The 12,584-nt window shown below is 37.7% G+C and overlaps 1 protein-coding gene across 1 annotated transcript; it reads left to right on the top strand.

The window, feature by feature from the left end:
- Positions 1-239: 239 nt before the first annotated feature.
- LOC306984155 (5-hydroxytryptamine receptor 2A) lies at positions 240-11,255 on the top strand. Its single transcript, XM_079585241.1, has 3 exons — positions 240-681; positions 2,443-2,643; positions 9,889-11,255. Exons 1-3 carry the CDS (start codon positions 393-395, stop codon positions 10,527-10,529), a joined length of 1,131 nt encoding a protein of 376 aa, XP_079441367.1. The 5' UTR covers positions 240-392; the 3' UTR covers positions 10,530-11,255.
- The last annotated feature ends 1,329 nt before the right edge of the window (positions 11,256-12,584 follow it).

The raw sequence follows: 12,584 nt of genomic DNA on the forward strand, positions 1-12,584 counted from the left end.
ATCTTTTTCCTACAAGAGTTTAGATAAGACATTTCACTCTGAGTTTAAACAGACATTTACATGTGTCAATATTTAATAATAATGGTTTCAAACGAATAGGATGTGCACAACCTCTTCACAGGAACTATCTATCTATCTATCTATCTATCTATCTATCTATCTATCTATCTATCTATCTATCTATCTATCTATCTATCTATCTATATATCTATCTATCTAAACAGTATTACTGTGTGTTTAGGTGTAGGATTCACATCCAGAAGAGTAAGCAGTTGTACCGAAGACGGCCTGAACTCAGTTGACACCCGAAGCTGATCGCACGTACAGTACACACAGAATCAACACTGACAGTAACTGAGTATCAGACTTCGCTTTTACTTTTCCCATGCACAATGGCTTTATTGAACGCCTGGAACGTCTCTTTGGACATCAACAACAGCTATTTCAAATCCAACTTCTCCGAATTAGAGGACACACAACTCACGGGGAAGAACTGGGCAGCTCTGTTCATTCTGGCCATCATATTTTTCACTGTTGTGGGGAATATACTGGTAATTATGGCGGTGTCCATCGAAAGCAAGCTTCACAATGCCACCAACTACTTCTTGTGCTCACTGGCCGTAGCGGACATGCTGGTGGGATTCCTGGTTATGCCAGTCTCACTTATCAGTATTCTTTACAGTAAGTACTACGCTTTTTCCTTTTGTAAACAACAAATGCACATAAATAGTCTGAAAATGTTTTTGAAGCATGCAAGCAAACCAGAACTGAAACTGAAAGGCTGTATGGACGAGTCTCACGAAAGCTAACTAAAAATACTTGTTTTTGTTCGTTTTTTACTGTTATGTAAAAAAAAAAGTAATTTCCCTTGAATGGGCTTCATTGTTTTTATGCCAAATATATATTAGTGACACTTTACAATAAGGTCCTGTTCATTAACGATAGTTAATGCATTAACTAACTTAAACAATGAGCGATATTTGTTAAAGTATTTATTCATTTGTTAATGTCAGTTCATAAAAATACAGCTGTTCATTGTGAGTTCAGGTCAATTCAATAATATTAACAGATACAATTTTTGATTTTATGAATGTATTGATAAATGTTTGAAGTATTAATGAAGATAAATGCTTTAGAAGTATTTTTCATTATTATTTAATGTATTTATCAAATGTTGAAATGGTATTGTAAAGTTTTACCAATAATTTCTTTACTTTTTCTTCTTTTCTTTTTTTTTTGTGGTGAAATATAGCCCAGGCATGTCTTTGTGAGATTCACCTGAATTTTAAATTTTGAAATAATTGTAATTTCAGTTTATTATAGATTCTATATATTGTTTGTGGAACAACTTAAGTAATGCTAAGTCATACCATATAGACAAAACCATTGTTTTTTCAGGAATTGATTTTTAGTTCCTTTTCGAGTTCCTGAGACACAGGGAACAAAGGCTACAGTCGTAACCCGAGACGATTTTGGGCTATTTTGTTTCATAACGTGTCTTCTTTGGGGCTGCTGAATAAGAAAATATTTAAAATACACATTTTTATCTGATAAAAAGAGAGATCTTCTCTGTAAAACTTTTAACCTTCAACTGTAATGTCACCAAAATCTGACCTGGCTTTATCCAATCTTCAGATTTCAGTTTCAGAAAAGTATGCAAATGAGTGCATATTTAATTCAAAAATAATGCATAATTTGCATATTTAAACATTTCAGAAAAATGTTGTCTTTACGTATTAAAGTGTACTTTATTTGTGTTACAAGTACATTACAAATTCATTACGAGTGTCTTCGAAACATACAAGCAATATACCCTATTACCATATTTATTTTAATTTTTTAAATATTTAATTTTGGCGTTTTTTGCCTTTTATTAAGATAGGACAGTAGCTAGATAGGAAGTGAGGTGAGAGAGATTGAAAAAAAATATTATAAAAAAAGTGAACTTTTCAGAATTTTACGTTTATTGTTATGAAAAATGCACAAAAATACTATTTATATTTTTTACTGAAAGAAAATAAAAGCCATAAATCTAAACAAGTTGAGTCCCAAATTTGAGGTTGATATCTTAAAAAAAATATCTTTCAGTGAGAGTGTGTTCGGCTGCAGTACCGAACGCTTCCACTAAAGGAAATTCGTCTCCCATTCATTTCCAATGCGCTCATTTTTGACCGCGAGGAGTGTGACTGTTTTTTTTTTTCAGGACCATTTAAGCGAATCATGTCCATTATATTTTTTGTGTTCACACACAGCAAGTGCCAAAACCTTTAACAATTTTCATACCATTCCGATTAATACATTTTTTTTTTTACATTTTTTTGATCAAAAATGACCGAAGAGCCCCAGAAAAAAGTGCGCGCTACACCATGTTAATGGTTTGTGAAAATACTAGGTTCATACACGTAGCTTCTGAAGCGTACTCCTCCTGTTGTCTGTTTCCAGATCACACCTGGCCTCTCCCTGAACTGCTGTGTCCCCTGTGGATCTTCCTGGATGTGCTCTTCTCCACCGCCTCCATCATGCACCTGTGCGCCATTTCTCTGGACCGCTACATCGGCATCCGTGACCCGTTCAAATACGGCCGCAGCAACTCGCTTTGCAAGGCCATGCTCAAAATAATCACTGTGTGGACCATTTCTATAGGTGAGAATGAAGCATCCAGTGTTACAGAGTAACACAACAAAAGATAGCGTTGTGGTGTGTGTGTGTGTGTGTGTAAGGTTGTACAAAAGTAAAACAACATGCTAGCTTGAAGGATAAACGTTTCACAGAAGTTAATCACTCAGCTCCTCATTGATTTTTGGATTGTTTTTATGTGCCGCTACAAGTTAGTCTTGACTTTATTTGCATAATTTCTCACTTAACTAGTTTTTTGACATTTTCATAACTGAAGATGTGAGCGCCACCGGTCTAAAATCATCTAATATCTGTGCGTTTAGCTTTTTTGGCATTGGAATCACTGTAGACTGCAGGGACTTTTTGTAATTCGCCTTTGGCTAAGCCACGCCCTATAATGTAGATTGACCAATCACAGCGCAGCCAAGAACGAGCTCCACAGCGGTCCGACACTTGTTCACAGCGCTCCATTGACTTTAACACAGGCGTCTCATATCTTTGGTCTCGGCAGGCTATTACCGTCGTAGTTTTATCAAAAATATGGTTGAACGTTGTGCCTGGGGCGTTTGTAACACAGATACCTTCCCCTGCAATGCAATAATGATTCTTCTCTTCAGCCACTGTTAGACTGCCTGAATGATCTTAAGGCATGGCTTTCCCTCAACTTTCTTAATTTAAATGAAAGCAAAACTGAGTTTATTCTGTTCGGCCCCAAGGATAACTGCGATTATGACCTTAACCTCGGCCCTCTCACCCCTTATCACTCAAAGTGCGTTATTAACCTGGGCTTCTTATTTGATTCAAATTTAAAATTCGATAAACAGATTTCTGCTGTAGTCAAGTCATGTTTTTATCAACTCTGCCTTCTCAGTAAAATAAAATCCATTCTCTCAAGAAATAACTTAGAAATAGCCATTCATGCTTTCATTACCTGTAGACTTGATTACTGCAACTCATTGTACTATGGCAGTACTCAGGCATCTATCTCCCGCCTGCAGCAAGTTCAGAACGCAGCCGCTAGATTGCTTGCAGGGAAGCGTAAGTTTGACCATATAACACCTGTTTTAATGTCCCTTCACTGGCTACCAGTCAAGTACAGAATTGAGTTTAAAATTTTATTATTTGTTTACAAAGCTTTGAATAATCTGGCGCCGCAATATTTAACTGAACTTTTGGTTCCTTATACACCATCTAGAAACCTGAGATCCAGTGACCATGGCCTCCTAACAATCCCTAAAAACTAAAAAAACGTGGCGATCGATCTTTTGCTGCCGCAGGCCCGAAGCTGTGGAATAGCCTTCCGATGTTTATTAGGCATGCCCCGTCTATCTACATTTTTAAAACTCAGCTAAAGACTCATTTATTCTCCTTGGCTTTTAACACTATATAACTATTTCTTGCTATATTATTACTGCTCGCCTGTTCTTATTTTTTGTATTATTTATGCATGCTGTATCTGTTTTACTTGTTCTACTGTGTTTCTTTGATTGCTTGTGAAGCACTTTGGTCAACCTCGGTTGTGTTTAAATGTGCTATATAAATAAATGATTGATTGATTGATTGATTGAGATACGCGTTTCCCAGAGAGGTTTTGGGGGGGGGGGGGTCTGCTTTTTCCCCTTCCCAAAACCGAAGTCAAATCCTGACAAGTGTCATCTTTGGATTAAACTGTGTGGACGTCCTCAGTCAGCGAAACCCCTCAAGATCAACAACACACTTTTGCTCTAAGATACATTTAGCTTTTAACCTTACTGTGAAGTGTGAAGTTACACTAGTTAGACAGTTTTATACTGGTTTAGGTCATGATTTCGGTTCTCTGCCCTAATTGTTGATACGCTAGCACACGCTGCTAATAAATACAGCTTTATACTCGCGTAGTCCGTTTGCTTTGTAATAATGATTATAGAAGTGAATAGAGACCAGCTCTGCATGAACAGTGTTGCTCCTGATATTGTGAGTCCCAGTCTCCGTCTCCATTAGGATATGCGGTGGTTCATGTTTTGACTGTGACCGTTATGCCTCTGTTTGGATGCCTTGTTGTTGCTTGCGTTTATGTCTTGAATATAGCCTTCGAACGCACACTGAGCCTCTTTTGCCTACTTCTATCTGACACTTTATTTGCTGCTTTATAAAAGTTTGATAAAATGTCATCAGGAAGAGCCGTCACAGCATAAGCCATGTTGATACCAAACCAGAGCCCAGATGAAGTTGACGGACGTAGCAACAGTAACTAAGGGGGGCGGGGCTTAGCCAAAGGTGAATTGCAAGGACACATTTCATAAAAAAATTGGTCCTAACTGCTCAGCACATTCCTTGAGTAATCGACCCCCTATATTATCAAGCCAATGTGCCTTCCTGATTTTACACTGTTTAAAAACTGTTATCACATCAAAAGGGACTCAATAATTCTCTCCGTTTATCCCACATCCTCAATTTACTGTTTAAAATCAATAGTTAAAATCTCAAATAAAAATTATTAAAATCCTGTGACAAAACTGCATCTGAACTGAATCCATTCAAAGTAATTATATTATTTATTTTCATACAATCCTGTTATTAAATGCATCCCCTCCCAAACAGAACCTACATTTCCCATAACTCGAGATCTTCCTTATAAACTGCTTTAGCCCTTTTAATTTTACTCTTAATTTCTCTTTTAGCCTGTAATGCTCTACTGTATTCCCCTCTTTAAAAGCCCTATTTCTTTTTGACAGAAGAATCTTATGTGATTTTGTAACCCACGGTTTGCTGTTTGGAAATTTCCTAAATGATTTCACAGGTATTGACATATCCTCACTAAACGTCACATAACTACACATTTCATCCGTTACTTGATCAATATCCGAACCAGAGTCAGTTGGACTCTAAAGAGCGCTAAAGCATCTTCAGTCCAGTCGTTCATCTTCATTAACTGTGCCTTCTCACGTTTCAGAACAGTTGTATATAGAGGACCATATTAATGATAAGTAATACGATCTGAAATTCCCAAAGATATGCTCGTCATCAATAAAAACGTGCGATATATATCAGACCTGTTCTGGAAATGATGGACAAATGATCAGCTCCATCCCACAACTTCCTTCCGGGTGATATCATGCTTTCGGTTGATGACTCAGCACCAGATAATTCATGGATTACTGGAAATATGATTCAGACATTTCCAGATAATGAAGGCTTTGTTCGTCGAGTGAAACTTAAGACCAAGACAAACTGTTTGTTTATAAATCTGCCTTCTTCAAGAGGTGGATATTTTACATTTTACATTTTTTTTTAATAGACATGAAAATGCACATTCCGAATTTAAATGGTTGTTATTCAAGAATGCTTTGGAATATAGATGTAAGATTGGTCTTGTTTTAAAGAAGACATTTGGCAGATTTTTGTAGAAGTGAAATAAATTAAGAAAGTTAAATAGAAAAAAAGTTATAGAAGTTTAAGTTTATGAAAATGTACAATGTAAAAAAAAATATTATGAATATTTTATAGAAAATATATTTTTTCAAAACCTGGGTGACTCTAAAAATGCAAAAAAAAAAAAAAAAAATCTGAACAAGTTGTGTTTAAAATTTTAGGTTGATATCTCAGAAAATAAGCTTTCAGTGAGATTTAGTTTGGGCGCAGTACCACACTTCTCCACTAGTGGACATTACTGCCCATATAAGGGCGCCTCCATTTGCATATGTTTTTTCTTTTTGTGTTCTTGAAAATGTGTACAATTTTCAGACCTTTTTTTCTAAAAGAATTGAATGGATGCTATCTTTTGAACTCTTGGCATGAAAACAAACTGAGGTTTCTACCATTCTTTCATGATTTTTCATGTTCATCACTATTTAAGAATAAAGGTCTGAACACGCCTTAGGAGAATGAAAATATTCTTGTTGCAAAATGATAAATAACGGCTCCTCTGTCATTTATTTTGAGAATCAGTCACCAAATATGCAAACTAGAGATTGTAAGCTTTCAAATGATATATAGTTTTTCAATATTAGTTTAGGTTTAGTATAGGATATTACTGTTTTAAATATGTAATGGCTGTGGGCGCACCGGTGGGCCGGTGACACTTAAGGAGTTTTAAAGGGAACGACTTTTTAACACGGACATGAACTTATTATACACACCACATATTTCTCACTTCACATCGATGGTAAATTCACTCGGTGCTGACACTGTGTTATGAACTTTCACAAGGACTCAGGGCTGAAGAATTGATGTATTGTAAATGTGTAAACATTTATGATTGATGTAAAAAAAATCATATTTTTTATATTTTGAGATCTTGAATTTTCAAATGTCTCCTATGTGTATTTATTCTTTAATTCAATCTTTAGTTGAATCAAGTTACTTTCAAAAGTTGATCGCTACCATAGACATCAGTGTTTATAATCGAACTATAAACCTTTATTTAGTATTTCAGTGATAATTTGAATATTTGTAACAGAAATAATGATAGTGTGGTTGAAAATACTTTTTGTAAAGCTGTTTCATATTTATACCTGATAACTGCTCTCTGTGGGTCAGCGGCAGCGACAACTCAGATTGTCATTTTGTCAAAGGTTTAATAGACACAGCCAAATCATTGTCCTTTAGGAATAAGATTGAATAGGTGTTTGAATCAAGGTCACGGTCTTATAATGATTATTCGTGCAGCTCTAATATATATAAACATACTCACAGACTGAATGAGGGAGAAAACAAGGAACAGGTGGGACTAATCAATTAACAAATGAGTAACTATGGAAACAAGCAAAACCGGGACTAAACTCAAAGAAGCAAAACACAGATGATGGGTAACATAACCGCACCCCCAGTTTTCAACTAAAAACGGAAAAAAAAATTGGCAGCGGTTTGGGGGTCTGAAAGCGATTTCAAAGTGCAAGTTTTTTAAAAGCGACACTGTGTACATTTCTGAAAACAGTGGCGCTATGGCTACTGCATATTACGTGTTCAGTCTTTAGCGTTTCTTTACAAAGTGACGTCGCCATCTACTGGCCTGGCAGCAGAATACTGCAATTTAGTCGTTTTCGTGGATCCGTGTGAACAGGGATGGCTTTGACAATGGTGTCAATGGTTGATGGTCCTTTTTGAACATTCTGTTGTTGACTATGAGTGACTTTGCAACTACAACTACCTCTCAGTAGAGTATTAGTAGACTGTCTGCTTAATATCTGCTAACTCTTTATTTTATCCGCGTTTCCACCGAAATTACCCGGAACAATTTGTCCCAGGAACTTTTTTTCCCCCAGAGCGGTTGCTTATTGCGTTTACACCGCGGTCTAAAGTACCGGGAAGATTATGCAAATTCATAGAGAGGTAGAGACGTAGAACGACTGCTCCTCACAGTCTGCGGCGGACAATAATCAGTTTTGAGTGCCACGTTAATATTAAGTATGGAGGAGATTCAAGCTGTGCTGCTTTTGTGTGTATGTATTGGTTTATGTGGCGAGCAGGACGAGGTTGAGGGCCACTGTCGTCGATCCTCCTTTATGCTTCCGCTCCTCTGTGAGAGATACGAGACCGGTGGTCTTAAAGCCTGGACCTCGTCTACCGTCCAGCGGTCTTATTTTTTATTAAATTCCATATTTGCAGACAGACAACTCTTACTGCACCAAGCAAGCCAAGAACCGCGATTTTTAAAAATCGTGAACTCAACCAATCAGCATGTTCCCCTGAAAGTTCCTGAACTTTGAAAAAGTACTACCTCGCAAGCAGGGGGAAATATTTACCCAGAACTTAATTTAGACCCTGATTCCTGCGGTGTAAACGCACCCCAAAGTTCCTAGTTCCTGGGGGAAATTCCTGCGGTGGAAACGCGGCTTTTGATGCTCCCCAACAGACATTATACTGACTGTAAGTAACTTTGCAACTACATGTCAACTTATTCAAACCCATAGTCTACTAATAAAACACTAATGCGAGTTGGTAGACATGTAGGTGCAACGTTACTTATAGTCAACAGAATGTGTTAAAGGTGAACTATGCAGGGTTTTTTACCTTAACCGAACAGCTTCGGAGTAATTGGAACGGTTATATTACTTTTTTGGGGTTGAATGGCCGTCTCGCACCCCCCCATCGCCTGTGAGCGGAAAAAACACACTTGCAACTTTGAGCCGGCGGGCCGCCGGACGTATATATCAGGTCTCGCGATGTAACAAATTGCTTTACCGCAAAAAGAAATCTGCTAAAACTCTGTCATTATTGCGCTCCCTCACGCTGTTTGAACCCGAATGAAGACGACGTTGTAAAGAATGTCCTGTCGGCTGTGATGTCGTTGATCTACTAGCCCCTTGTGTCTGAGAGTCGCCAACAAGTTTTTCGACAGTGTTGTCAAATATCTATTCCGAAGCTGTAGGGGGCGCTCTATAGAGAAACCTGCGAGAATACAGCGAAGAAATTCCCGAAACTGCACAGCCCTGCTTTAAAGGGACCATCAAAATAAACTGAAACCAAATAGCGTAACCGGTGACATGGCTCGACATTAAGGCTTGTCCGGTTGTCCGGGACAAGTGGATTTTTTTGTAGGACAAGTGGAAGTGAAAATCAGTTGTCCCACTGGACAAGTTAAATTTCAAACAAAATAAAATGCCATGTTACTTCACGGTATGTGCCACTCATTACGTCTATTTTACAGATTTAATTTTACCGATTTGAAACGAACACATTTTTTTCCCCACAATCCGTCGAACCAGCGTCCAACACAGAATGCTTTGATTGGCCAATCAGGAGTCGGTCCAAGTTGAAACATTTGTACCTGCCTCAAAGCGCCAGGAAAAGCTCCAAAAACAAGTCAGCTTACAGTTACACCGACAGCACCATACGAATTAAAACGGGAACGAAAATTTGTAAGCAAATGGAAATGAATTGGACTGGGTTATTTATGAAGACGGAGTGATGTTCTGTGGCGTCTGTCGGGGGGAAACCCAACCCGGCTGACAAGTGAGTGACGTTAGCTAGCTAGCGTCGGCAGCCGTGTACTGTAAACAAGCATTAACAGCATTTGTATTGGTTAAATGTACATAGTTAGAAATATTAGCTAATGTTCAGATGTAAAGTAGCTACACGGTTTAAAGTATCCCTTGGTAAATCAGCCTCTGCCGGGTAGAAAGCGGCATTTATCACAAATAAATTATAAAATTATAAATCTAAATAAATGTCCGAAGGACAAGTGCCTCAAAAAGTTAATGTCAAGCCCTGCGGTGAGATCACGAGATGGGTTAAAACAATCTTCCTGAAGTGATCCTTGACTCTAGTTGTTGTTTCCTTCTTTCCTCTCAGTGTTGTCGCTGCCCATTCCCGTGATGGGTTTCCAGGACCAGCAGAAGGTGTTTGTGAATGGCAGCTGCGTGTTGAACGAGCCTCGCTTCGTCCTGGTGGGCTCGTCCGTGGCCTTCTTCGTTCCTCTGGTCATCATGGTGGTCTGCTACTACCTGACTCTCCGGGATCTCCAGAAACACAGCTCCTCTTTCCCGCTGGAGAGCAAGGGCCACTCCACGTGTGCTTCCGCTAAGACAAGAGACACGAGTCGGCTCAACAGTGCGTCCTCCACTAAGAAGTCCACGTTTTCGATCAGCAAACGTCTGTTCAGAGCTCCACTGGGCCAAGGTAAAAAAGGCATGATGCAAAACATAAAAAACGAGCAACGAGCCTCCAAAGTCCTGGGGATCGTCTTCTTCCTCTTCCTGGTCATGTGGACTCCGTTCTTCATCACGAATGTGCTGATCGCTATCTGTCAGGACGACTGCAGTGAGGTCCTCTATAAACTCATTAACTTCTTCGTCTGGGTGGGGTACGTGTCCTCGGGAGTGAATCCGCTGATCTACACCCTCTTCAACAAGACGTATCGCCAAGCCTTCGCGCGCTACCTACAGTGTAAATATCACGAAGAGAAGAAGGTCCAGTTCAACAGAACAAGCTGACACACGCTTACAACTGATCAATAATGGACTAGTCGGATCCTTAAAGGGGTGGTTGATTTATGATTTGACTTTTCTAACTGTAGTTAGTGTGTAATGTTTATGTTTGATCATAAACAACATCTGCAAAGTTACAACGCTCAAAGTTCAGAGCAAAGGGAGATATTTGCTTTTAAAGAAAAGGACTACAACAAACGGCTGGCAAACTTTTTTTTATTTATTTTTTATTTTTTTTATTGAAGGCAACAATGGGTACAAACGTGTAAAACCATCAATATACAATCAAACATTTATACAGACATACCATACCAGAGACAAAGAACAAAACAAACAAATGAAGAACAAACTAAAAACAAAATAAAACAAAAAACCATACATACTAAATAAAAAAATGGAAAAATAAAAATATTAAGAGGATTCGGGGAATAGGTCATAATATTTACACAAAAGTTTTCCATTCTTGTTCTTTACAAGCTTGTGTGATTTAAGAAGCATATTAAGTTCCAAAATATAATGTTTAAAACATAAGGAAGATTTATTAAATTTCTGCTTGTGTATAAAGAACTTAGCATATAAGATTATAAAGTTTAATACAAACTCCAGGGTGCCATCTTGTGGGAAATAAAAGTAACAGATAATATCTTTCAGGGTGAATGAATGAGTTATATTTTGAGATTGGAGAAAGTGAGTACCCAAATTTTCCCAAAACCTTTTGGTAACTGGACAATTAAAAAATAAATGAGGAATGGTTTCAGTGTCTTGTTTACAAAAACTGCAGCATGTGTCAATGTCTAGAAACTTAGCAACAAAACAATTTGTAGGGTAAATGTTATGTAAAAGTTTAAAGTGGACCTCTTTAGCTTTATTAGAGATACAGTATTTGTGAGGAATCAACCATGTTTTTTTCCAATTTATTTCACTTATTAAGGAGTTCCAATAAAACATCCCCCTTGGAGCAATGGAGTTACTCTTTTGCAAATGTCGGCGAATATGCTTATTATTACATTTTTTATCAGACAGTTCTACACCATCCAACATAAGTGAAAGCTGTCTGATTTCTTTGTTTCCATAGCTCAGATGATTTTTAATTAATTGTCTGATTCCGACAGGGATGGCATCAGAGATAGATTTAAAATCTTTAAAAGGTATTGGGAAATCATGAGCTACCATAAACTGTTCATAAGAGAGCATGGTGCCAGAATCATCAAATAAGCAGAGTACATGGTTAATTCCTCTATCGAACCACTTAGGGAAGAATACTGATTTATTCCTAATAAGAATGTCACAGTTGTTCCAAAGGAGAGATTTGTGTGGTGAGAAGTTGTGATTGAAGGATAATTTCCAGGCCAAGAGGGACTGTTGGTGGAAGTTGGACAGTTTGATAGGTAATTTATTTGGTAGAAAATTACACTTTAGAAGAAATGAGAGCCCACCCAGCTTATTAAAAATAAAGTTTGGAATAAAGAAAAAAATAGAATCAGGATTTCGAATGCACCTTTTTAACCAATTAATTTTGAAAGTGTTGACCACATCTATAAAATCCAAAATCTCTAGACCTCCCTTTTCTTTAGGGTTAGAGAGAACATTCTTTTTAAGCCTATGAGACTTGTTCTTCCAAATGAAATCTAAAAAAGTCTTGTTGACTTGATTAGCAATTGAGTCCTTTACAAAAAGAGACAAGGAAGGGTAAACAAAGCGAGAAAGGCCTTCTGCCTTGAAGAGTAATACTCTACCTAAGACGGACAGGTCTCTTTGTAGCCAGCAGTTGAATATTAATTTGGTTTTCTGTATCCTATTCGAGAAATTTAAATTCTGTCTAACTATAATATTTTTACATACATGTATACCTAAATATTTTACAATCTGTTTAACTGGAATGTTATCAATAGCAGAGTCACTACAACAATGAAGTGGCAACAGCTCACACTTGGATCGATTAAGCCTTAAACCAGACGCAGAAGAGAATTTCTCCACCAGTTCAAAGACAATGCTCAACTGGTCCTTGTTGTTCAAAAAAATGGTGGTGTCGTCCGCCAGCTGTGAGATCTTTATTTCTTT

Source organism: Phoxinus phoxinus (assembly GCF_949152265.1).
Source record: "Phoxinus phoxinus genome assembly, chromosome: 17".
NCBI classification, from domain to species: Eukaryota; Metazoa; Chordata; class Actinopteri; order Cypriniformes; family Leuciscidae; genus Phoxinus; species Phoxinus phoxinus.

What these genes read in the sequence shown, in the direction of transcription:
- LOC306984155 (XM_079585241.1), top strand. Translation starts at nt 393, where the DNA reads ATGGCTTTATTGAACGCCTGGAACGTCTCTTTGGACATCAACAACAGC. An exon ending in ACTTATCAGTATTCTTTACA is followed by an intron (nt 682 to 2,442) that starts GTAAGTACTACG and finishes GTCTGTTTCCAG; the next exon opens with ATCACACCTGGCCTCTCCCT. An exon ending in TGTGTGGACCATTTCTATAG is followed by an intron (nt 2,644 to 9,888) that starts GTGAGAATGAAG and finishes CTTTCCTCTCAG; the next exon opens with TGTTGTCGCTGCCCATTCCC.